At 47.0% G+C, this 26922-nt stretch overlaps 1 protein-coding gene and 1 long non-coding RNA gene across 2 annotated transcripts in view; one reads left to right on the top strand and one right to left on the bottom strand.

Annotated features, from left to right (window-relative positions):
- The window catches only part of LOC142071963 (uncharacterized), a 39471-nt gene that overhangs the window by 1008 nt on the left and 11541 nt on the right, over positions 1-26922 (bottom strand). The window lies entirely within an intron of this gene.
- LOC125635588 (homeobox protein not2-like) lies at positions 4835-13327 on the top strand. The gene is made up of 3 exons (XM_048847449.2): positions 4835-5295; positions 8980-9188; positions 11368-13327. The coding sequence occupies exons 1-3, from the start codon at positions 4938-4940 to the stop codon at positions 11524-11526; spliced, it is 726 nt and encodes a 241-aa protein (XP_048703406.1). The 5' UTR covers positions 4835-4937; the 3' UTR covers positions 11527-13327.

The raw sequence follows: 26922 nt of genomic DNA, 5'->3' as shown, positions 1-26922 counted from the left end.
ACAAGTACTCCTTTTCTTTTTGCGAATACAGACTAACATGGCTGTTACTCTGAAACCTTTCATAATTACAATAATGAAGCCGTGGTATGGGCCACTGTGGGAGATAGAATACTGGAATAGATGGACAATGGCCCAACCCAGTAGGGCAGCCTTTATGTCCTACACCTACATTTTGTTCTATGTTCGTACAGCGCCCAGCACAAGGGGGTCCTGGTTCATGACAGGGCTTTGAGATGCTACACAAATACAAATTAACAACAACAATAGTAGTTTACCTCATGGTAAAACTACAGAGCTTGTCTCTACTAGGATTTTACAGCCCAACAGAGAATGCACGTTAGTTATCCCACAGTTAGAAACATACCTTTTTTTTGGCAGTGAGGACAAAGCATTATTTTCACTCTCCAAGCTGAATACAGTGGGATTTCTGCTTGAGCAAAGATTGTGAGATGGAGCCCTCAGCTCCTGGAGTTACCTGATTATGTACAATCCCAGCTCTCATTTAAAAAAGTCAGGAAGCTTCTAACCCTTGTGGGTGCGGAAGTAAAGCTTGAAAATCTGACCCTAGCGTAACCTAGGCTAAAGGTTCGAATGGCAGAAGCCAAACACAAAGAACTCCAAAGTTCTTCTTATTATTATTAGTTTAATCTCAAGATTTTTAAGCCAATCTCCTTAGTTTTGGTGGGGGAGGGGGCTGACTTGTCGGTTTTGAGCCTTGGAGGTTGGCGATGCTGAAATTGTCAACATGCTAAATTAGAACTAAGATCTAACAAATCAATGCAGGAGCCCTTCCGATCTAGCCTGCCCCTGCGCTCAGACCACTGCCGGGCATGCTGGCCTGTTTCACTGTTTCCCTTATTGGTCTGTCTGTATCCACCTGCTGTTTCTTTGTCGCCTAAATAGATTGTAAACTTTGTGGGGACAGGGACCATCTTGTGTTTGTACAGCACCTAGCACAATGCGGGTTCCTCAGCGCTACTGCGATACAAATAATAAATAATAATCATCGGGGTTAATCCTTTACCTTGCACCAGAGGAGCTGAATGCAAAGATTTCTTCCATTGTGACGCTTTTGTGCGTTAAAAGCGATTTAAGCCCCTGGTTTAAAGATTCCCCGATCACATTTTTTGGTTTGTTTGTTTTGCTTTTAGGAAATTTCCACCGCATCTTTGTCTGCTGAGGAGGCTGGCTGTTCAAGTCAGATGGAAATGCAGCCAGGTCCTCCCCATTGAAAGAGGCTAGGTGTGAAATTTCTCATGGGCAAAGAAGTGAGAGCTGCAGGGTGTCTAGAGGAAGGTGGGCGAGAGAGAGGAAAAAAATCAGAAGCCAGAAAGAGAGAGAAATTCTGAAAGCCGCAGCTCCATTTCTGAGGTGGGGGGAAAGGAGCTTTCTATGACGGGATTGTAAAATGCACTCCCCCGGGCCTGGGGAACAAGGCCCCCCACTCTATCTAATAATCATTAGCATCAATTAGAATCCTTTGAAGTGGGCAGCATCTTTGTCTCTTTGCAAAAAAAAAGAAAGAAAGAAAGAAAGAAAGAAAGAAAGAAAGAAAGAAAACCCTTTCAGGGAGCCCGTAACAACATCTGGAGCAAGAAGAGGCTGGACTCAAGTTCCCCACTTTCATCTCTTGTCAAGGTGCTTGGAATGTTAATACAGCTCCATTCTTTAATGGAGTTGTCAGGAAATGCTTGTCACCCGGGGTTCCTTTGGCTCAAGGGGGGATGTTTACAAAGGGCTTTTATTTAAAGTGTTCTAAGAAACTCCCCCTCCCCTTTCATTTTCTACCCCCTTTAAAAACAAAACAAAACCAAAAAAAAAAAAAAAAGGAGGATCAGGGACATCCTTTTATCTCCCCTGCCTGCTCCCCTGCAAAAGCTTCCCCTCCACTGGGCACTTGGGTTGGAAACAGACCCCATGCAAACCCCAACCTGGCAGTCCTGTGGCAGAGTCAGGGCCACTTGGAAAGGAGGGGGTGTTGTTAGCATGGCAAGTGCCTGGCTCCCCGGAGCAGGGCCCCCCCTGTTTTGCTGGCTGGCTGGTGCGACATTTCCCAAGACATTTCCCAACTCGTTACCGCTGGGTGAAAATCCCCAGCTTTTTAACAGAAATACATTAGCAGAGCACACAGTGCTAATGGGAGACAAAATGCCTCATTAGCCAGCTAATTCTACCACTGGGGCAGAATACAAAACTCACCTTACTGTCACCGTTGCCTGTCCATCCAACTCCCCCTTTCTTTCTACCTCCCTGATTTCTCTCTCCCACATCTTTGCTGTGTCCCCACGGCTCTGCCCACCATCTCTCAGATCCCCCTGACTCTGGATGCATTGTCCCCGCTACAAGAGCTGCTTGATGGAACACAATGCACCAGGCAGCCCCATAAGGAGTTGTGGGGGTTTTTTTTGCTTCCTTTTAACTGGCCAGGTTCTTGCTGCCTTTCATTTCACCCCAGTTGGGGTTCATAGATTTGAGAAAGGAATCACCCTCTCTTACCGCCTTAGTTAGTGTGAGCTTCCGTTTGGATATCTGTGAATATCTTCCTCATCCCTAATTTAAAAGCAAAATTCCGCACTTGGTTGGATTCTATCCCAGTCCAGTTTGACAGTTGGAATTTTAGCATTGACTCCAATGGAAGATCAAAAGCATTGTTACTTTATTTTTGGTTTATGCTTCCCCCCCCTTTATTAATTTGTATGGGATGCCTCATGTGAAAGAAGTTAGTGTACATTTTTTTCCCATTCATCCATCCACCCATCAATCAATCCCCATTCACACCTCTCTATCTGTATTCTAATATTGGGCTATGTATTATTCCATCAATATCAAATCACTGGGAAGATCTGCTTAAAAGCAGATGGGCTGAGGGCCATTATTATTAATGCATTGTCATTTTTATAATAGTAATTAATTATAGCTACATTAAATTTATATATATATATATATATATAAATAAATTATCAGATTCTCTCTGAAGTTTGCACAAGGCAAAATTCTATTTTCTCCATTTAAGTTTTGTATTTATTTGCAAATATTTCAGAGGATTTTATTCCACATAATAGTTATTATTTTCAGCAACTATATGCTTTCCGAATACTTATATAATGTGCAATAATTATAAGAGTTATTAATCATTAGATAGAGAATATTAAAGATGCTAACCAGAACAAGTTACATTATTTGGAATTTAAAACTTGGACAAGAGTAACAGACTATTGACCCCTGCAAACCTATTGCAAAACATCAAAGAGGAACTGGAGCTGGAAAACATCCGTCTCTGGGGAGTTTGGAAGGCTATTTTTTTATTGCCTGAGTCTCCAATTTTGCAAGCTGCTTAAGCATATGCCCTAACTTCAAGCACGTGACTTCAGTTAGGAAGGGTTTGCAGGACTGGGACCTTACATTGTAACAAGGAGCAATAAAACCTCAGCTGTATTTTTTTATTTAAGTATTTCCAAATTGTCACGGAAGGCAGCTTGCTAAACGGGAGAAGTAAACACTTTACAGAAAAGGCTGATGGTTTCTTTTGTACCAGCACCTGATTATCATCTCTCTCTCTAGGTTCTTGCATGGGCACCCATTTCCAGGATATTTCCTTACTAACGAGATAGGCTAATAGTATTCCAATATGGTTTCTTGATTTACATTTGCCTCAGAGTGTAAAAACACTGAGTCTGATTCTCTGTTACAGTAAGGCGCATTTGCACGGCTCTGGCAGCTTAACGGAACTTTAACGCATGCGTTTACATTTGTGCCCACTTTAAGGCAGGTTTGTTAATACACACACACTTATACATATATCTACGTTTTATTTTCAAGTTAAAGCCAAAAGGTTCGTAGCCTCTGATGTCTGTGCCAAACAAATCTAGGGCTTGAAGGCACAGACTTTGCCAGGACTCAGACATCAGCAATGGGAGATGCAGTTTCTTGACGGTGACAGAATGAAGAGAGAGACCAAAAAGGATAAAGTGCTGGAAAGGACCCTGAAAACCCCCAGCTTCCGAGGGAATGCTGGGATCACACCGCAATGCCTCCTGACTTGTGTGACAGTAGAAAGGCAGACAGGGAGGCAGGAATCAGCCCTAGGATGTGGATGGAACAGTACAGAGACATGCACACAATTACACACACTAGTGTACACACACACACACACAAACTGAAATAACAGGTTGCAAATTAACAGTGAATTTCTGCTCCATATCTCAGCACCCTCTTGCACAGAGACGTGTGTGTGTTTAGGTGCATTAGCACATATAGGCATGTGCATGTGTACACATTGTGTGTGCGTGCTTGCAGTTATTGGTATGTATATATTTGTGGTGATGTGTGTTTGTGTGCGTATATGCATGTGTCTGCACATTTCTGTGCTTATACTGTGTGTGTATAACCGTATTTTTACATTTATCTTGTAGATGTTTGTGTGTCATTCTCTGTACTTTTGTATCTAGGTGTTGTGTATACATCTACGCTTGTATTGATATTGTGTATATTTGGGGGGGAGGTGGCTTTTAGATGCATGTTATGTGTGTGTGTATTTGTATGGGATGTGAGACCTCCCTTCCCATTCCAATTTGATCTTTCCAAGCAGACCTGGCCCTTGTCTTAGGCCATGCTAGGCTGTCCTCTGCCTGTCCCAGCCCAGAGACACCCCTTGTCCTGCAGACACCCAGCAGAGCATCAGGCCTTGGAACAGCCTCTCCTTTCTCCACCCAGCTGCAGCCTGCTTTGCATATTAATGTCTTATTTACACTTCACAGGGGAAGCCCTCGATATAAAGCCACCTTGGGCCCTTCCTCTGTATAAAGAGCCAGCCAGGCAGCGGGCTGAGGCCGGGGCTAGGAGCCTGCAGCTTGCAAGGCATCTGGAAAGCAACAAGCCCAGGCTAAGGAACCTGCTCAGTCCAGCCTCCCCATCAGCCACAGATCTGCTGACTGAACATGCTCCAGAGCCTGGTCTCCCCAGGTCCGCTCAGCAACATCCTGGCAGCAGCAACAGACTCATCTGGCCCCCCAGCTTCTCCAGATGTTCCCCAGCCCCCTCAGAAGACCCCCTTTAACATTGACGCCATCCTCTCCAAGCCAGAGCCCCAGAAGGAAGGCGCGGCCTCTGCCAGATGGTCCTCCAAGCTGCCTCTGGAGTGGCACAGCTGGATTTACCCAGCCACCTACTCCATTGGCCTCATGACTCACCCAGCCATGTACCTGGCTAAGCCGGGCTATGGGGTCGTGCATCAGCAGCTGCAGTACAGATTGCAGAGGGGCTGCCTGTTCTCTTATCCCAGCTGTAAGCAAGACAGTAAGTAGTGTTTAAGCTGGCAGGGCTATGGGGTGGGTGGGTGCGTGTGTTCTGGGGGGGGGCGGGCTGTGGGGTGTGAGTGGAGGGTGGGGTGTGTCTGTTCCTAGGGTGTTTCTGTCTAGTGTGTATGGGGGTGTGCGCACGCAAGGGGTGTTTGCCTGGTCTGTGTATGTGTCTGAGGTGTTTCTGTCAGTGTGTGAATGGGTGTGGCGGTCTGTCTCAGGGGTTCTCAAACTTGGGGTCATGAGGTTATTACATGGGGGTCGTGAGCTGTCAGCCTCCACCCGCAAGCCCCGCTTTGCCTCCGGCATTTATAATAGTGTTCCATATGAAAAAATGTGTTTTTAATTTACGGGGGGGGGGGGGGGTCACACTCAGAGGCTTGCTGTGTGAAGGAAGGTCCCCAATACAAAAGTTTGAGAACCACTGGTACTATATCCAGATCTGCGAATGGGGTTGCCGTCTGATATGTGTGTACGTTTGGAGGTATGAGGGGTGTACGGGTATGTGGCATGTCTGCATGTGTTAGGCATACCTGGATTGTGTATAGGGTGCATGTGTGTGTGTGTGTCTGTCTAAACTGTAGGGTGTTTCCATCCAGTATGTGTGCACACGTACTGTGGTGGGTGAGGGGTGTACGATTCTGACCCATTTCTGCCAGTGTATTTGTGTGTGTCTATCTGTGTGGGGGGTGTTTCTGTCCTGGTGTAGTCTGGGTGGAGGTGGGTTTGTATGTCTATGTGGGTAGAGGATGTGTGGCAGATGTCCTGCATAGGAACTAGGTATTATTATATGTCATAGAATTATAATACATATGTAATATATGTCATATATTATATGTCAGCGTGTCATAGAATGAAAGGACTGGAAGGGACCTCGAGAAGGGGCAGCTGTGTCTGTGGAGCTGTAAGAGGTTGTCTGGAGGACGGCAAGCGTTCTGCCTTATTCTTTAGGTAGCTTGGCAAGGGATACAGACTCATCAGGATTGGGCAGGAGCAAACTGTGACCCTCGGAGCTTTGACTTTTTCTGGACTAAACTAAACTAGCAGAAAACCCAAAAAGTTTTTTTTCAAATTCTGTTAGGACCCCTGAGGTTTCTGGGGTGCATCTCGCACCCCAGGCCCAGCTAGTCTGTTGTTGGCTATGATACATTCACAGACAGAAATTCAGTTTAATTTCCTGCCGTTTCCAGACTCTGCTCAGTTTCTGTGTGCAGGGAAGCAGGGGAGGAGAGAGCCCAGTAATTTTCCAATATTTATTTCTGTTTCTGGGTTAAAGGGCCTGATACTTATTAATCCTGAGAAGCTGATGGGCGAAGGGAGCCCAGGGATCGGGATTTATTTTCTTAGGGGCTGATTCTGCAGATTTGTGCTTTGCTGCAGTTGGAACTACTGATCTGAGTAAAATTACTCTCACATGTGTTTGCAGAATCTGACCCCAAAGTCTGTTAGGCTTTTTAATGTAAATGCAACGAGAGCAAAAAGGGATTTTTGTTTTTAAAGTTACAGATTAATTTGGGTTTCATGGGAAGAACCAGAGCCCCATGGAGTTGGATTGCTGTAGCAGAGGGCAGATTTTAGTTCAGTGTGTGTATATTCTTGTCTCATTAAACCATATGGTACCATTGATTTTTAAGCAAAATTAACCCTTTGTCTCAGTGAGTAACCTTGATTAAAACTAGATGGTGCACTATGAAATTTATTATCATAGAGCGTGCGGGGGCCAATCCCAGGGGTGTTAACAGAGGCAAAACTACCCACCTAAATCAATGAAGATTTTTGCCCGCATAAGAAACCAAGATTTGAGCCCTAGAGTTTTTTAAGATTTAGATAGTAAAAGTTTTGTTTATATTCAGAAACCTTTAAAAACTATTTAATGTAGTTATGTAATTCATATTATCTCTTTTTTTAGACCGTTTAATCTATGTACATGTATATATTACATTATAATTACATTGCTAGGTGGCGACAGTATGCTTGGGCAATTTGTAAAAATGATTTTAGAAATTATTTAACTCCAAATCCTATTTACTGCTATAATAAATATATCGTAATTTAGTTATTATATGACAGCCCTTCTGGTGTAAATAGGCTGAGTTCTATTGAATTCAAACTAATGTTGATTTATACCAGCAGAGAATCGGGTCCTACATAAGTGTTTATACACTCAGACATTTTTAAATAGCTATCACACATTAGTTTTATTCTCCAAACATGTTTTTTATAGATATAACAGCTACAAATATTATATCTTAATGAATAAAACTACGGCCCTGATCTTGCAAACACATAACGCACCTGGTTAGCTTTACACACTGGAGTAATCCCATTTATCCAGTGAGATTACGCTTGTTAAGCATGTGTAGAAGAAATTTGTAGGATCAAGGCCTATAATTCTAACAATTTATAATTGCATTCTGCCTATATTTATTGCCAGAAACATTTTGCTATCGACATTTCAAATTCCCAGCGGTTTACATAACTATATTTTGATACTTGGAAACCTTTTTAACTCCTACCATGATGGTATCGGACCATGATCCCACAGGCTGATCCATGCAGGTGGATCCCTATGCTTTTGCAGAGCCCCTCTAAAGTCAGTGGGGCTCAGTAGGGGAACAGGGACTCACACATGTGGATCCAACTGCAGGATCAGGGCTTTCCAGTGTAAATACGTATTAGCAAGGGGCCTAACTGCAAACCCTGTGCCTCCAGCCCTCCACATTCTGGGATGGTCAAAATCAGAACCCAGATCCAAAGCACGGGCAGAACCAACACCTCGGATCCTAACACTCCTGGACTTAGGAGGGATGGGTTCAAAATTCAGAAAACTCCCACTTATTCATTATGCAAAGGCCCCCATCCTGCAACCCTCCTGGGTTATGGGGATCCCTGAAGTCAGCGGATGACTCACATAAGTAAGGCTTACTCATGTGAGTAAGGCTGGCAGGCCCAAGCTCTGCATTTATTTTGTGTAACAATTTGAAATGCGTGGGAAAAAGTTGGCGGCTCAGGGCCTGAGAAGCAATGTTGCCTGTTCTTGAGTTTGTGCAGTTTGATGATTTTTTATTAAGAATTCCATATTATTATACCAATCAGACACTTCTGAATAATATAATAATTATTGTTATGCCAGCAATATACATGGGACTATGCAGAACACAAAAACCAGATCCACCTTGCCATGGAGAACTCACAATCCAGCTCCCCAGTACATAGGCACATTATTATCTTTACTCTGGAGCAATCCCACTGAATCGCAGTGTTTGCTGGATCTGGCCCTGAACAAGAACTTCCAGTATAAGCAATGCATGGAGCGGGTCAAATCCAGCTCACCTCAATCACTCACTGACTTCCTTGGGACCACGGTTGGCCCTTTGTCAATAAAGGGATCCCCAGTTATATTGGCTAGCAGAGGCTGTCTGTTTCTTTCCTCAGGGCATTACTGTTCCTTCTCTTCCATCCCTCCTTAGCCCCCTGTGGACTGGAGCAGCCCTGCTCCGAAACAAGCCACAGCTGTAGCTAGCAGGGCTTGGACCAGGTAAAACACATTCACCCACAGTAACGAGGGTTAACAAGGGCTGTGACGGGTGCTGTCTTTATGTACACGTGTCAGGCATTTCCTGCAAGGCAAATCGGGCTGTTTTTGTCTTTCGCCTTGCTGACTCTTGCCCCTTGCTCGCAGGTCTGGAATTGTCTGGTTGCGTAGGACCTGTCTCGCTGGGCCCTCCTGTTCCCTGGAGATCCAGGGAGCCCTGTAAGATGAAGAGGGTCCGCACAGTCTTCAAACCAGAGCAGCTGGAGCGGCTGGAGCAGGAGTTCCTCAAACAGCAATACATGGTGGGCACGGAGAGGGTGGATCTGGCAGCCACCCTGCACCTCACAGAGACCCAGGTAGGAAATCTACTCCCTTCCCCTGATCAATCTGGGATCTATACATGGTCCCTGGGGTCAGGCAGAGATCCCGGCATGGTCCCTTCCTGGGACTGCAGCCGGAAATGACAGCAGGAGATGAGCCACCTAGTAAGTTTCAGGGCTTCTGTCTCTGTTATAGTGTGAGCAGCTTCAGTCAGAAGGAGCTGATTCTCCCCAGAAATGGGGAGGGTCCCTGGGGGTCCCAAGGGAGATCCCATGACTAGGGATATTTAAAACTAGATGAGACAACGCACGGGCGAATACACGATGCATAGGTAACCTGTGGCCCTACCCTACGAGATAGCACTGAGACGGGAGGCAAAATAGGCTTAGAAATTTGTCTGACTACTAACAACCTCCACTGATACATCCATTAAGTAGGCTAAAAATGCATTTGGGGTGTAGATGCTCCTGGTTCAGGGCCCAAGACAGCCAAAGTGTTGTAGGTTAGAAAGAATCTTCCTCTGTGGGAAGGTTACTGTGCAATTGTCCAAATGGGGCCATCGTACCTCTGCAGCAGCGGATACTGGCCACAGCTGGAGACAGGAGACTGGAGTAGGTGGGCCACTGGTTTGATGCAGCCTGGCTCTTCCTATTGTACTGCAAGGACCAGTTCTGCATTTTCTAGAGGTGGACTAGACAAGCTCATTTTCCATCTCTAGTTTCTATGATTCTTGATTTTGTCACTGTGCATGCACCCGGATGCGACCATCATGGGGGCTGAGGGGCACAAAGACCCCTGGAAACTGGGGACTCTTTCCATGATCGCTGATTTGCGTCACTTTAAAGAAGGCCTAGGCGTTGGCCCCCACCCTGCCAAGCCTGCGGCACTGTTCCCCCAGCTCTTCTCCTGCTTTCGCTGATCATTGCTGGTCCTGGTTGGATGACCCAGAGGGAGTTTTGCCATTGACCCCATCGGGAGCAGGATCGGGCCTTTTCTTAACTGGTCTAATCAGCCCCTTCATGCCAAGGTGGCTGGCACATGGCGCTGCTTAGGGAGAGCTGCGTTCAGACTGAGTCACATTAATTTTTATACCCTTTTCATGCTCAGGCACGCCCAGATTGCACATTCCCGTCCAGAGTGAAACAGCTGCCTAGCTGGGGCCACCACATATGAAATCTGCCAGCTGGTGGGTCCATGGCATAAGTCAAAGCACCGTAGATGGGACCACACTGTGCTCCTGAATTGTGCTGCAGCCCTTCTAAAAAGTCTCAGCGGCTCCCGCTGCTCCCATCAAAGCCAATGGTCAAACTCCTATTGGCCTTCATGGGGATGCAGCTAAAGAAACCCCGTCAATCTGGTCTGTGCTGCACGACCCAGGTTTTAACCAGAATGGCTGTTCTGCAACTGGGTTCCCCCAGTGTGACAGTTATTGCAATGTAGCCAGGATCTATGACGGGAGAGCTCATGAGGTTATGGATCTTGTCTCACGTTCCATGACAGACCCAGGAGGGTAGCTCAGGAAATGGCAGAAATCACTCAGTGCCGAGATTTAGCACTCAGAGCCTCTGCCTGCTGGGAACGACACAGCTGCTTATTTAATTTTAAACACATTTCGGATACACAGGGGCAGGGCGGGGCGGTGGGAATCCTGGCCCCACTGCGCTGAATGGGAGTCTTGCCGCTGACTCAGTGGGGCCAGGATTTCACTCCTCGTTTTGGGAAGTTTATAATTTAAAGACAGCACAATCAGGGTGAAGGTTTTGGGGAAGGAGTTTGGGTCTAGTAGGTAAAGCCAGGGACAGGGAGTCAGGACTCCTGTGATCCGTTTCACTATTGTCTGTGTGCAAATGGCATGACCGCCATATGACTCAGTTTCCCCGTCTGTAAACCAGGGATAATACCACTTACCAACCTCGCTGGGCAGTTGGCAGGCTTAGGTAAATGTCTGTAAAGTGCTTTGAGAGCCTCAAAAGAAAAGAGCCACTGCTTTATTTATAACTATTATTAATAATCCTCATGGCCCATGTTGCCCAGAGCCTCTTAGCACCAACTCCAGGAGTCAAGGAGACTTGCCTGTGGAGGGATTACAGGATCAGGCCCTGCTGACAGTATTTTAGCACAGTTCAAAGACTTGCAGGGTCAGGGCTTTAATGCGCCTGAGCCTTGGCCCAGAGCGAGTGGTTTTCATTGCCCATTGTGCTGAACCTCTCCTAGGTGAAAGTCTGGTTCCAGAACCGGAGGATCAAATGGAGAAAGCAGAGCCTGGAGCAGAAGAAAGCGAAGCTGTCGCAGTTCGGAGAAATGCAGCCTGTTCCTACGGACTCGATGGACCTCGAGAACAACGAGGAAGACACGGTGGACGTGGAGGTCTAAATGGCTTGAGAATTCCCTGCTGCAGACGTTGCTCTTGCGATGGAACTAGCAGGGGTTTACAGCTATGCCCAAGGAGAAGACTGACCGATGAAGCTACCAGGGAGTTAAGCAGCTGCTCCACACATGCGCTTCTCTAGCCAGATAAAAAGATCAAGCTCTTTATCTGAATGCTGAGGATACCGGACTGACCTGGTGCTGTCTAGGATGAGTCCATGATATGCAACACCCACTGTCTGGCAACCTCATACTAGACACCCGGGGCCTGCTGCTCATCAGGTCAGTTGCGCATGGGCAGCTTCCAGATAACCCATACATCTTTCTTTTCTCTGTTGAAATGCCAGAAAGCATGGTCCCTTTCCAGCAGAAAGACTGGGGTTAAATTTAGAGATGGGGGGGCAGTCCTCGATTTCCAATCCAGACATCAGTGCATGTAAACGCAGTGCTATTGTGGTTTATCAGCCCCCTGGTGGTGCTGAGCTACCAGGTAGGGTAGCCCTGGCAGGGAGAGTGATAAGAGAATCAGACTAATGATTTTTTCCCCAAGTAGCCTCCCTAGTTAATTTTATTTCCATGTCAGGTTTGCAGTTCAGATCTGCACAAAAAGTGCTCCACTAAAATTTGCAGTAAACGGGATCTGACCAAACGAAGGAGAAAAAAGCCCAGCGGGCCATAATTGAGGGCTTGATACTGCCATAAGCACAATTGTCATGGATTTCAATGGGAGCTCCGTGAAGAGCATGATGCTGCTGTCCCTATATGCTGACCCCGATTCTGAACTTACTTACATGGATCCTCCACCGATGTAACTCCATTATCTGCCATGGAGTTAGTCCTAATTCATAGAGGCATGAGAGGAGACTCAAGTCCTTGCAGTTCCATGTAAGACAGCAGGATCAGGCTGTAAAGATAAACATTTGCAGCCCAAGGGGTAGTTTTCTGAAAGCTGTAAGTGCCTAGGGCTTAGAATGAAAGTGCCTCCAGGCAGCCCTCCTGCAGCGCTACAATAAGGATTTGTACATTTTTGCCTCTCTCCTGGCCTGCAAAGCCCAGATCAAAGACCTCAGTCCACCCCTACGCACATATTGCATTACCTTTACCATGCAGAGAGGCACTCAAGTGGCAAAATCTGGGCCTAGCTTTCAGTTACCTCTCTCCATCGGGCAGCGTCTGGATCTGGGATTTTGCCTTGGCCCATTATACAAATTTTGCTTTGGATTTCGAACACCTTCTTTATACCAAGCATGGTATTACGCCCCACCCCAGCAATGCACATACACTCGTTAGGACTCCAGCTGTAGTTGCTATGTTGTGTTTTCTATCTCTGCATTGTGTACCGCGTGTCAGAGGCAACAGCATCTGGTGGTTTTGCCCAGTATCTCAGAATAGAGCCAGCAATTGTATTTTTAACAGGAGAGCAAACTGAGTTTGTGACCGTTGAGGACAGGTGAGGCTCAATCCCTCTTGTACCTCATTGTATCAGGTGTGCTTTGAGTTCACATTGCCAGCTGCTAAGGGCGCTCTTCGCACCCAAAAGCTCAGGATAATTTATTGTGCTTCTTTTTGAACCAGAACATTGTAAATAACACGACTCTTGTATTATTTATAGACATAGCCCCACTTTTCGGACACTGTAATTTATTTATTTGCTTCACGTTCGACCCTAATAAAATCTAGTCTATTTCAAAAGAGCTACAAAGGGATGGGAACTGGGAGGCAATATTTTCTTCCAAGCAAATGTGTGTCTGGGTGGCTCGCAGGGAGATTGGACCCTGTGGGTGATGGGGCTCAGACTGCACCACCTTGGCAGATGGTTCATATGTTCAGTCAGTTTCACACTGCAATTTCCCATCACTGGTGCGCTAGCCATTTTCCCTCTTATTTCATCTACAAACCAGGATTACCCGTAAGAGGGAAGCCAGCCGAAGCGGTGGCTAGGGGCCACGGTATCTCTGGTAATGAACAAAAGACTGTAATGTGGGCCAGCCAAACCACTGAAAGGGTGATCTGCCTGCTGATTTTCCACAGTGCCTTGCACAACAGGGCCCTGATCTCTGATCCAAGTAACTCATAAAAAGAGAGTTGGTTCCTCAGACCTCTCTGGATTCCCTGATGCTCCCTCAGCCTCTAGGACCAGACCGTTCAAACAAGTCCTTCAACCCTGTAGGAAAGGTCCCACCATAATTCACAGGAGGTGATGCTCTGCCCAGGCCACGTCTCCCTTTCTTCCAACCCCATCACAGATACTAGATTCAGCTCGGTGAGCTGAGTCAGAAACCACCCAGGACAGGGCCATAGTCACCACAGCAACCATGAATTCCTGGGATGAGCCAGAAGTATCAATCCACTTGGACCTGCGCCTCATCGAACACCCTGAGGCTTGGTTCCTCCAGGGAGGAGCTTGACCCGCTCAGCAAGGCGCTCTTTGGTGTCTCAGGACACCAGTTCAAGCCCAAATGCTCATTTACATCCACCACTGGCCTGGGAGACTTCCTACATCTGCAATTTGGTGCAAAAAGCACAGCCACACGTCCTGCTCACCTCATGTTGCACTGTGCGCCTGTAGACCTGCTGCTGTCGCACAAAGTCCTACCCTTCAGGGTAAAGAAAAATCTCCGTTAACTGCTAGCAGTGTAAGGCCTCTGATGCACTGTCAAGCAGTTCTCAGTCCATCCAGCAGAGGGCAGACTCTTTCACATGTGTCAGAGTAGCAGCCATGTTAGTCTGTATTCTCAAAAAGAAAAGGAGGACTTGTGGGACCTTAGAGACTAACAAATTTATTAGTCTCTAAGGTGCCACAAGTCCTGCTTTTCTTATTTCACATGAGTGACATTTCTTTAAAACATACTGTATGTACGTATCACCTGGAAAATATTCTGTCACGCGGCATTCTAAAGGTGTCACTACAAATTAGATCTGGTTGGAAAATGGGATTATTTCCCCCCTGGAATGATTCATGGGGGGAAAGAATAAAGGTATAATTTTTAATTCTCAGGGTTTCCTTCCATTTTCTGTTCCTTTTAAATCCCCAATCCGTCTTCCCCACCCCCGCAATGGAAAGTAAAGAAGTGTTAGGAAAATGGGGGAAAATCCACGTTCTCTCCTTTTTATTGTTTCCCAACCGACAAAACATCACTTTTAAAACAATAAACGGGCGTCTACACATTTAAACCTTTCACTATGGGACATACCTGTGAAGGTGTGAAAAACAGGTTGTAGTCGTCCCCCCCCCCCACTAATTGTTTTCCCAACTTTGGCCATCTGAAAAACAGTAGCACAGGTCTGGGAAGTACGGGAAAAGCCCACAATTTCAAAACCAAAATACTTCGGTGCTGGGGGGAGGGGGGCTAATTAAATTTCTCATTTTGAAAAATGTCAGGGTTTTTCCGCAACATTTTTTTTTTAACGTTAACAAATTTCATTTAATGAAACTATTTTCTCATGAAAAAAGTTTTTATTGGAAAAATTTTTTTGACCAGGAGCTCCCACTAAAGGAACCAGTCAAGATTGGAGCCCCGTTGTGCAAGGTGATGTATAAACTCAAATGGAGAGACAGTCTCTGCCTTAAGAAAAGGAGTACTTGTGGCACCTTAGAGACTAATCAATTTATTTGAGCATGAGCTTTCGTGAGCTACAGCTCACTTCATCGGATGTAGCTCACGAAAGCTCATGCTCAAATAAATTGGTTAGTCTCTAAGGTGCCACGAGTACTCCTTTTCTTTTTGCAAATACAGACTAACACAGCTGTTACTCTGAAACCAGTCTCTGCCTTGAAGAGTTTACAGTCAAGAGCAAAGCAGAATGGCAAATTCCTTTCACTCCCTCGTTCAACTGGGCAGGGTTCATCCTGGTGGCTGCAGGTGAAAGGCTCTGTAGCTCATTAGCTGTGCCCTGAAGCAGCTAATTCCCCATAAGTGCTGATGTGACACCATTGAGAATAAAGTTACTTTCTGGAAAGGTGAGTTTATTAAATCAAGTTCTGACCTTTTTGGAACTCAGGCACGGTCTCCTGCTTTCTGTGCAGGTTGGAAAAATCTCCCACACACTGCTCAAAATCTCAAACACACTCTGTCTGCCACACTCTGTTCTTAAAGGCACAGCTCCTATTATAACAATCCGTAGTTTATATAGCACTCGTTCATCCATAGCTCTCAAAGCACTTTATAAAGGAGGTCAGAAGCATTCTCCCCATTTTACACAAGGGGAAACTGAGGCACAGAGGTCAAGTGAGCTGCCCAAGTTCACCCAACCAATAAATGGCAGAGCCAGAAACACAGGGCTCCTGAGTCCCAGTCTAGTGCTCTGTTCACTAGGCAACACTGTCTCCCCATTAACCACCTACAAAGAAAGTCCAAGGCAGAAGAAACTACCAAAAATAAATATAACAATTACCTGTATCTGCCACACTTGTCTGTGCCACTTAGTGGATCATACCAACATAGTTCTCATTGCATAGGCAAGTGGTGGAAGCCCTGCACTGGCTGATTGGTACATGTTCCCCCCCCCCCCCCCCCCCACACACACACAGAAGGTTAGCTCAAGACTAAACCCTATTTTGAGGCTTTATGTAGGATGTAAGTGGGGTGTCGGCCTTGTGATGGCTCTCTGTATAGTGGGGAAATTCCCCCTAGGTGATCAAATAGCTCTGTTCTCTCTCCAATTTTTCTGATTCCAAGGGAGGTAACCGGGCACCTTTAGACTAGCATTCACAAGCTGCAGCCTAAAGCAGGATGCTACATGTCAATACGTTACTTACCTTGCTTCCTTCGAAGACAGATTTCAGAGTAACAGCCGTGTTAGTCTGTATTTGCAAAAAGAAAAGGAGTATTTGTGAGGTCCTGCAAAACGTCCTGAGTGCACTCACCAATGCCATTGGGAATTAAGGGCAACTCAGCACTTTACACGAAGGTGCTAAGGCCCTGGTAGATTTGAGCCCTTATTTGACTGAACTTTTTCTGAAAGTCAGCGGCCAGCCAGAAAGCCTGCAGCGACATCTAATGCCCAAAGAGCGGCCATGCTACAGAGCCCTGGGTTTGACTGAGTTGAAGGGGAGGTGGGGGGGGAAGGCAGCTATGCTTACAGCCTGTGTAGAGGGGATTTCAAGTTTCTTAAAGGAACATGCAAAGGCAACTCTGATAGCAGCCGGAGCTCAGCACAAGTGCAGTGTAGCAAATGATCCTTTGGTGTCAGCTGGGGGGGGGGGGGGGGAGGGCGGGAAGGGAGAGCAAACAAAAGGCCAGTTCGTGTCAAGAGCGGATGAGGCCCACTTAACTCTATGAAAATGGCTGCCATCACGGTGATTTTTTAAGATGCTGAGCTGCAATTGCTGCCCCAGAAACAGAGGCGGACTAAGATTTATTGGGACCCTGGGCACAAAGAATATTTGGGCTCCCCACACCCGGGCGCCCAGGAACACCAGCACCGGGGGGGGGGGGGTGCCATGCCCCTGCCCACTTTTTAACATGAGCGTAGTACCCTTGGGCAGGCGGGAAGCAGCGGCATGGGCATAGTTTCGGGGGGACATTGGCCCCCCCCCAACTGTGAGCCTTGAGTCAGAGGCGACAGGAAGAGCGGAGCCGCACGTGGTCACTACCGCAGGCACAAATCCCAGGGGGCAGCGGGGGGACACAGGCTGGGGGCTACTCTTGGGCCCCCTGGCCTGCACCCAGGGCAGGGGGAGGGTCCAAGGCTTCCCACAGCGGCCCGGGCTCCCTGGGCGGCTCTTACCACTGCCTGGCTCCGGCTTCCAGCCTGGCCAGGGGACGGGGCCTCAGGGGGAAGAGGAGGAGCAGGGGGCAAGGCCACAGACCTGACACCGGTGGTCCCCCTCCCCCCGGCTTCTATCCAGGTTCTGGCGCTCATGTGGGGGTCCCCAAATTGGCCAGAGCCTGTGCGTTAATCCGCCACTGCCCAGGAAGCTGCATCCTTGCTTGTCCCTGTGGTGAAATATGGAGTTCAGTGGCCAGTGCCACCCTTTGGCTTCTTTAGTGTACAGCAAAAACCTGAACTGACTGCGTTGCCAACTCTTGTGACTTTATTGGGAGCGTTGAGATATTTGGGGTGGTTTTTTTAAAGTCCCAGCTCCTGGAGTCATATGATTAGGTGAGAATCTCAGGTTTTTTCCTTAACGTCCAACACGACAAGTAGTTTCTGGCAGACCATTTCCTATAACTTCTGCCAAAGGGGTCGTAGATTCTCGGGGACCTTTTCCCCCAGCTTGGTATCCACGTGATGGTAGGCTAGGTGGGTTTGTTCTTGCAATGCTAAGACCTCCCAGGGAAGGTCTTCAATTCATATTTGCTGTTTCTATTCAGGCCAAAATCATGGATTAAGGGCACTTGTGGGCCTGTTGGATCATACTAAAGAAGTTCTGTATTAAAATCACAAATGAGTTTGATTCCCCATAGTTTAAATTCCAGGGTATTACCAATTAAGAGGTCTCTTGGTTTTTGCTACTGTTTCTCTCCCTCTATGTGTGAAACTTGCAAGCTGCTAATTGTGTTAGTACATTCTAAGACAGAGTCTGTTCTCAAAGCAATTCTTTGTAACAACAACTACTCATGCACAGAGAGGCTCAAAGCAATACTCTGTAACAATAGAAACAGCACCCAGAGACTCCCCGCCCTTTTGTTGCATTCATCTCGCTTTGTTAACAATTGTGAGTAAAACAGAGGATGTATGTGGATGGATGCTTGGTGTGGATAATAACTGAATGATCAGGGAGGTGCCAGCCTAAGAATCCAGTGTCCATCGGCTGAAGGAGGCGTCAAGTGGAAATAACCAGAGGACCCCCCCCCCCCCCCCCCCGGAGGGCAGACTGGAATCCACCCAACACCCTCAAGAATGGGAGAACCAAAGAACAAGATAACATCTGGCATCACGGAGCCGTCAGGAATGTGCCATCTGCTGACTGATTCAGCAAAAGCACGATGAAGCAATTCCCTTAATAAATTGGTTAGTCTCTAAGGTGCCACAAGTATTCCTTTTCTTTTTATGATAACAACCTTGCAGAACCTGTATGTGTGTGTGTGTGTGTATGAATGAATATGTGAATAAATATGAGATTGAATGGAATGTTATAGCTATAACTAACTGCTTACTATGATTCTGTCTGTATTCACAATAAATGTGGCATTTTGCCTTTTCCCCTTTAATAACATCCTGCTGGTTTTTATTTTATTGGTATAACAGGCCAAGCTCAGGTTCCAGTGGAAAAGGCATTATGAGGAGGCCCTCTTGATCCTTCCAAGCCTTCAGCAGGTTCATGTGGTATACCTGGATCTATTTTCTCTTCCCTGGATGGTGGATTTCAAAATCAACTACCCTTGCCCTTTTTACAACCTTGAAGGATCCTTGCCACTTAGCCAGCAGTTTTGACTTCATGGTTGGTAGCAACAACAAATCCTATCATTGGGTTTAAATTTTCACATCCTGGCCCCTTTACTGTAGGCCCATTCCTGGTTCTAGTGAGATTTCAGCAGGTTCTCTCTCAAGAAAGCCCACAGCGTCTCTAAGTTTTCCCTCAAAAAGAACATGTAGTGTTCCATGTTGGTTGTTCCTGGGTCTGGCTCCTCCCATGTCTTTTGGAGGAGATCCAGGATCCTGTGGGTCTGCTTCCCATATAGTAGCTCAAATGGGGATAATAGGAGGGGTGGGATCAACAGGGCTCGGTGATCGGTATCTGAGGCCTTGGCCCTCCAGCCGGTTCACCAGTTGAGTTCTGGGTTGTCAGAGTCCAACCAAATGTTTACAGTCCAACGTCCCCACAAAAGAAAAGGTCTTCACCCCACCTCTGGTAGCCTGTGAGTGGCACACCCTTGGCTCAAGCCTTATAATGTCTCTGTCCTCTCCAAGGGATGGAAAAGGTGTTTATGTCCCACATACAAAATGGGAAATGACGGCCTAGGAAGGAGTACTGTGGAAAAGGATCTGGGGGTGATAGTGGACAACAAGCTAAATATGAGTCAACAGTGTAACGCTGTTGCAAAAAAAAAAAGCAAACATAATTCTGGGATCTATTAGCAGCAGTGTTGTAAGCAAGACACAAGAAGTAATTCTTCCACTCTACTCCACACTGATGAGGCCTCTACTGGAGTACTGTGTCCAGTTCTGGGCACCACATTTCAAAAAAGATGTGAACAAATTGGAGAAAGTCCAGAGAAGAGGAACAAAAAAGATTAAAGGTCTAGAAAACATGACCTGTGAGGGAAGATTGAAAAAACTGGGTTTGTTTAGTCTGGAAAAGAGAAGACTAAAAGGGGACATTATAACAGTTTTCAAGTACATAAAAGGTTGTTACAAGGAGGAGGGAGAAAAATTGTTCTTCTTAACCTCTGAGGACAGGACAAGAAGCAATGGGCTTAAATTGCAGCAAGGGCAGTTTAGGTTGGACATTTGGAAAAACTTCCTAACTATCAGGGTGGTTAAGCACTGGACTAAATTGCCTAGGGTGACCGGATGTCCAGATTTTATAGGGATAGTCCCGATATTTGAGGCTTTTTCTTATGTAGGTGCCTATTACCCCCCACCCTCTGTCCTGATTTTTCACACTTTCTATCTGGTCACCCTAGGGAGGTGGGGAACCCACCTGCCCCCTCCACTGGGTTCCAGCTCAGGACCCTCAAGTTAGACAAGGAGACCTTGACAGTGCCCTAAGCTCCTTCCTACCTTCCCTCCGGCCTCTGCAGGCTCTTCAGTCTGTTGGCCTGTTCATCCCTTTCAGAGATGTTATCCTTGGACAGCTCTCTAGCAGGAGTCCTTTCCCCTGCCTGCTCACTCTTCTTTAGTGCCCCTCCAGCTGCTTCCCGGCCCTTTTACCCTCCCAGCTGCTGTTAGCTTGCCAATCCACAGTGGCTGGCAGGGCCTGTATTAACCCTTTGGCTGCTGGGCTAGTGCAGAGTACATACACCTCATGACAGGCCCCCTTTTAAACTCCTGCTCCAGCTTGAGCAAGTTCTGCAGGTGCAGTGGCGGGGGGGGGAGGGGAGGGGGAAGGATCACAGCGGCCCAGCACTGCTCCCTAACCCCTCCTGGCTCAGTGTGGGGTTATACACCCCATCGCAGGTGTCCTAAGAGGTGCAGTCCCTGCGGAGCCATGGGCACGCGGTGAAAGGATCGGAGGCGCATCACCTTGGCCGTGACGTCCTCCTGCCTCAAGAGAACAAGAACCTGTCAGAGACGTGGTGCTCCCAGGAATCAGGGGAGATTAAATGTTGGCTGGAACCCTGAAACTGACTCGTCTTCCTCTCCAGTGACCTCCTGTGCCAAACACCCCCGCCCCATTGCAGGGGGAGCTCCTGCCTCCGTTTCCTCAGTCTTCCTGTGACAGCTGTTCCTTGGCAGCTTCTCTTTACAAGCTTTCTCTTGGTGGTTTCCGGTGCCTGTATTCTTCCATTCCCATTGGTGGCTACACAGTGGGGAACCCACACTGCATCCCTGGCCCAACAGAATAGCAAGGCTCTCTCCAGTGGGTGGAGTATCCTGGGTGCATGGGGAGGGGGGTTGATCCTAAATTGGGGTGGGGGATCATCCAGCTGGGGTCAATCTCAGAGCTGTTGGTGGGTTTTGGCAGAGGTTCCAGGTGGGGTCAGTCTCAGATGGGAGGGGGGCTCATTTCTTCAGGGGTCCTATTGCCCAGCTTCCATCAGTGTCACTCTTCTTTGGGGTCCCTTTTCCCAGCTGGGTTTCATAGATATTAAGGTCAGAAGGGACCATTATGATTATCTAATCTGACCTCCTGCACAATGCAGGCCACAGAATCTCACCCACCCACCCCTGCGAAAAACCTCTCACCTATGTCAGAGCTATTGAAGTCCTCAAATCGTGGTTTAAAAACCTCAAGGAGCAGAGAATCCTCCAGCAAGTGACCCGTGCCCCATGCTACAGAGGAAAGTGAAAAACCTCCAGGGCCTCTTCCAATCTGCCCTGGAGGAAAATTCCTTCTTGACCCCAAATATGGCGATCAGCTAAACCCTGAGCATGTGGGCAAGACTTACCAGCCAGACACCCAGGAAAGAATTCTCTGTAGTAACTCAGATCCCACCCCATCTAACATCCCATCACAGGCCATTGGGCCTATTTACCATGAATATTTAAAGACCAATTAATTGCCAAAATCATGTTATCCCATCATACCATCTCCTCCATAAACTTATCAAGTTTAATCTTAAAACCAGATAGGTCTTTTGCCCCCACTGCTTCCTTTGGAAGGCTATTCCAAAACTTTCCTTACCTCTCTGGTGTAGCAGCAGCCAATAGAGCCGGTAAATCCCCGCCCTGACACGCCAGCTGGTGTCATAGAATCATCGAAGACTGGGGTTGGAAGGGACCTCACGAGGTCATCTAGTCCAATACCCTGCTCAAAGCAGGACCAGCACTAACTAAATCATCCCAGCCAAGGCTTTGTCAAGCCAGGCCTTAAAAACCTCTAAGGATGGAGATTCCACCATCTCCCTAGGTAACCCATTCCAGTGCTTCAGCACCCTCCTAGGCCGTGTCCTTGGTTGGGTTACTGATGTACAGACCAAGGTGAGCCATGAGGTTCCCCATTTTGGGGAACTGTGCTGAGTTCTAATGGAAGGGAGAGGAGATGGGGATCATCAGCTCCCAGTCTCCCAAAGGCCAGGAGTCTCTCTGCCCTGGGTCCCTGTGAAGGAGATGCTGGGGCAGAGGAGCTAGGGCTAGACACCTTAGTTTTCTCTGCCCCCAAGGAAGCCTGGAGCAAGGGGATGTGCCCTCACTGAGAACTTGCATCTCCAGCTGCTCCAGGATGACAAGAAGGGACGAAGGCCAGGCATGAACCTGGCTGGAGCATGGTCCCCTTAAAGGCCCAGGGTCACCACTGAACCAGGAAAAGAAGAACTCAACTTAAGCTTATTTCATTCCCTGCTCTGACTCTACCCCCACTCCCCCGGCAAGAAGAACACTCCCAACCCACAGACCCCACTGCAGCAGATCCTACAGCCTGTCAGAGCCAGCCCATCTATGCCTGCAGTCAGGAAGCTGGGGGTCAGAGGTCACTTTTGTCAAATTCGGGGAGAATGATGGTGAATCAGAGCAGAGCTGCGCTGCTCCTTATGGCCCTGGCTCTCTCCTGGGACACTCTGGACCTGTTCCAGAAGTTGACATGTTGTGGGGGAAGGAGGTAGTTCGGGATCAATGGGTAGGTGTAGATGCTGTGCAAATAAGCCCCTCCCCATTCCCAGGGGGCTGAGATATTGTGCTCAGGGTGGAATATCTGATTCAGTAACCGTAGAGCTTTGGAAGGGGATTGCTGCAACCAGGACGATGCTTGTATCCGGCAGGGCACTTGTCTCTGTCTCTCTAGATTGGGACAATGTTCAGTGTTGGGGTTGGTCCCATCCTCTCTGAATCCCTGATTCAGAAACAGCTCATCAGAAAGGAGAGAGAGACACCGCCCCCATGCCTGACTCTAAAGCCCTTGGTGGGACAATTTCTCCAGGAATCTCAGTAGTCGTAGGAGAGAGGGGCTGACTGCCTGGGGATCCTCCTGTTTCTCTAGGAAGGAGTTAGTGACTCTTCTCCAAGGACCATCTTGTGGATCTCATGGAGTGGAGGGTTTGAGGCTCACTCCCCAAGCCAGCTGGGTCCCTGTGATTACTGCTCAATAGAACCAGGCAGAGCCCTGGCTTGAAGTCTCACCTTCTTCCCCTGTCCCTGCAGGAGGAAGGGCCCAACATTGCATTGCACTGACTGCCCTGAGCAAGTATTTTAGAAGAACTAACACGTTAGAGAGAATCATGAACTTCTCAGAGAAAACTAATGGGGAGACGAGGCAAAATTAATCAAATACATGATTAGTTGTGACTTATTTGCTTGGTCTTAAAAAGAACAAAAGGACATGAATCTCCTCCCTATCAATAGCCCCCTGCTCAGCCAAACAGCATTGAGACTCTGAAAGGCGGGAGGCTGAGGGGTCTCACCAGATATCCCAAAGGATGGCCCAGGTGACCTCCGAAGGGGATCACTCTCAGAGCGTTGTTCCAGTCCCATCTCATTGTGAGGGCCTCCCACATTGAGAGCAACCCCCTGCACCTGCTTGGTGGAGGGAGGGAAGCAGGGAAAAGGGAACAAGAGAAGAGAAAGGAGGGAGGGACAGAGGAAAAGGGAAACCAAAAAGGACAAACCCCAATGTCCCCCGTGATTCTACAGGACAAAGTCCGAGGTAGGAGATCAAATTCTGCCACCTTAACCTACCATTTTCAGTGCCTAGAATTCAGCCAGCAGCAGGTGGATCAGACTGAACAGGTTCCAAACCTCTCTGAGCCTCTTACCTTCTAAACAAGGACTTGGGTTTTCTAGCAAAATCAGTAGTAGGGAAGGAGAAAACTCCAAAGAGGGTCCTCCTCACGCTCACGTACGGGAATCCTAATTCTCTCTCACTCCTCAAGGAGAGACCTCAAGGAGGAGACTTGCTGCAGCAAAGCCACGGGGCTCACTTTGATTGCCCCAGCCCTGCTCCTCTGTCCTGCCTGGCTGTTGTCAGGGTCTCTCTGTGAGATCACCGCCTCCCCATCACCTTTGCCCAATAGGCTGAGGTCCTAAAAAAGGCTTTTGTGATGTCACTGCCACGCCCACCCCTCCCCTGGAAGGCTGATGTCCTGCCTCTGGCCAGTCTCTTTGGATGTTTGAGTTGCTTTCCCTGGATCACCTCACTCAGTGACTGTTGAGTCTGGGGATCAAGCCGGCTACACAGTAAAACATCAGAAGCTGCTCCCCATGCCACGCTCAGGTTTTCATAAATTGGTAGCCTTTAAGGCCAGAAGGGACCATTAGATCATCTAATCCAGGGGTTCTCAACTTGTTTCTTTCTGAGGCTTCCCCAACAAGCTATAAAAACTCCACAGCCCACCTGTGCCACAACACCTGTTTTCCTGCACATAAAAGCCAGGGCCAGAAGTAGGCAGTAGCAATCAAGGCAATTGTCGGGGCCCCCACACCACAGGGCTTCATCTTTCTGCCCTGGGCCCCAGCAAGTCTAATGCCGGCTCTGCTTGGCGGACCCCTTGAATCCAGCTTGAGGTCCCCCCAGTGGGCCCCGGACCCCTGGTTGAGAAGCTCTGATCTAATCTGAGTCCCTGCACATCACAGCCCTCCGCTTTTTCACAATATCTGCTTTATGACTAAAGCACCTTCCCGAAAGGCATCTAGTCTTCCTCTGAAGACATCAAGAGATGGAGAGTCCATCACTTCTCCTGGTAATTTGTTCCAATGATGAATCACCCTCACTCTTACAAATCTATGCCTTATTCTAATTCGAATTTTTCTGATTTCTGCTTCCAGCCATTGCCTCCTGCTATGCCTTTCTCTGCGAGGTTAAAGAACCCTTTCATACCTGGTGTTTTCTCTCCATGAAGGCACTTACACACTGCAATCAGCTCACCTCTCAATCTGCTTTTTAATAAACTAAGCAGATTGAGCTTGGTCAAGGCCTCATTATAAAGTGTCCTCTCCATCTCTCAAATATGGCTCTTTTCTGCACCATCTCCAATTTTTTAATGTAATTTTTTGAAATGTGCACACCAGAACTGGATGCAGTATTCCAGTATCAGACTCACCCATGCTGAATCATCTCCCTGTCCATACTATGTTTATCTATCCATGGATGGCTTCTGCCCTTTTTACCACAGATCACAAACGCTCATATTGAGCGACTTGTCCACTAGGGCCCCTAAATCCTTTCAAGAGTCACTGTTTCCAGGGGACAGTCCCCCATTCTGTAGGTGCCTGCCTCCTTTGTCCTAGATGTATAGGTTTGTATATGGCTTTATTCAAGCCTAATTATTCAGTTAAGTATTTTAGAAGAACGACAGGATTAGTGAGAGAATCATGAACTGCTCAGAGACAATTAATGGGGAGAAGCAGCAAGATTAAACAAATACATGATTGGTTGTGACTTATTTGCTTGGTCTTAAGAGAGAAATTTTGCCAGAAGCTGGGAATGGGCGACAGGGGATGGATCACTTGATGATTACCTGTTCTGGTCATTCCCTCTGGGGCACCTGGCATTGGTCACTGTCAGAAGACAGGATACTGGGCTAGATGGACCAGTGGTCTGACCCAGTACGGCCGTTCTTATGTCTAGCAAAGATTACAGTTGAGTTTTGCCTTTGAGAAGGGTTTAATATGAGATAGTATCCTGCCCTAATCGAATATTTGAGAATTAAGTTCTACACACAAGCAATGACACGCAAAACAGAACTAAGGACTGGCTTGAGAGACAAAATAATAGTTGCAAAAGGTAATCCCCATTGGTGGATCAAATGAAAATTAAGTTTTTACACTAGGCCAGGAAATCAGTCAGACTGGAAGTATCATGATTCAACAGAATAAACTTGTGCTATAAAAATAAGAAGAAAAAGTTAGAATTAAAAAATCCAAATGAAAAATCACAGTAAAAAACATAGCAAGTGCTATACTAGAAACACAGATGTCATTGCTAAAACTACTTACTTATAAATATTTTCAGTGAGTATTTGCTATTAAACTATAAAATAAACAGCACTGTCAAGGTTCCTTCCGCACTCTGAACTCTAGGGTACAGATGTGGGGAACTGCATGAAAAACCCCCTAAGCTTATTTTTACCACCTTAGGTTAAAACTTCCCCAAGGTACAAACTATTTTACCTTTTGCCCTTGGACTTTATTGCTGCCACTATCAAGCGTCTAACAAATATATAACAGGGAAAGAGCCCGCTTGGAAACGTCTTTCCCCCCAAAATCCTCCCAAACCCTACAGCCCCTTTTCTGGGGAAGGCTTGACAAAAATCCTCACCAATTTGCATAGGTGAGCACAGACCCAAACCCTTGGATTTTAAGAACAAGGAAAAAGCAATCAGGTTCTTAAAAGAAGACTTTTAATAGAAGAAAAAGTAAAAGAATCATCTCTGTAAAATCAGGATGGTAAATACCTTACAGGGTAATCAGATTCAAAACACAGAGAATCCCTCTAGGCAAAACCTTAAGTTACAAAAACACAAAAACAGGAATATCCATTCCATTCAGCACAGCTTATTTTATCAACCATTTAAACAAAACAGAATCTAACACATATCTAGCTAGATTACTTACTAAGTTCTAAGACTCCATTTCTGTTCTGTTCCTGGCAAAAAACATCACACAGCCAGAGAGAGCTTTTGTTTCTCCCCCCTCCAGCTTTGAAAATATCTTGTCTCCTCATTGGTCATTTTGGACAGGTACCAGCAAGGTTATCCTAGCTTCTTAACCCTTTACAGGTGAAAGGGTTTTTCCTCTGGCCAGGAGGGATTTTAAAGGTGTTTACCCTTCCCTTTATGTTTATGACAAGCACAATGACATGGATCTGCACAATGATACCAAAGGTGAACGATGAAGTGCTCAGAGTAATAAAAATCACATTTT

Source organism: Caretta caretta, chromosome 4 (assembly GCF_965140235.1).
Source record: "Caretta caretta isolate rCarCar2 chromosome 4, rCarCar1.hap1, whole genome shotgun sequence".
NCBI lineage: Eukaryota > Metazoa > Chordata > Testudines > Cheloniidae > Caretta > Caretta caretta.
This window is presented reverse-complemented; position numbering and strand designations above follow the sequence as displayed.

What these genes read in the sequence shown, in the direction of transcription:
- LOC125635588 (XM_048847449.2), top strand. Translation starts at nt 4,938, where the DNA reads ATGCTCCAGAGCCTGGTCTCCCCAGGTCCGCTCAGCAACATCCTGGCA. An exon ending in TCCCAGCTGTAAGCAAGACA is followed by an intron (nt 5,296 to 8,979) that starts GTAAGTAGTGTT and finishes CCTTGCTCGCAG; the next exon opens with GTCTGGAATTGTCTGGTTGC. An exon ending in TGCACCTCACAGAGACCCAG is followed by an intron (nt 9,189 to 11,367) that starts GTAGGAAATCTA and finishes AACCTCTCCTAG; the next exon opens with GTGAAAGTCTGGTTCCAGAA.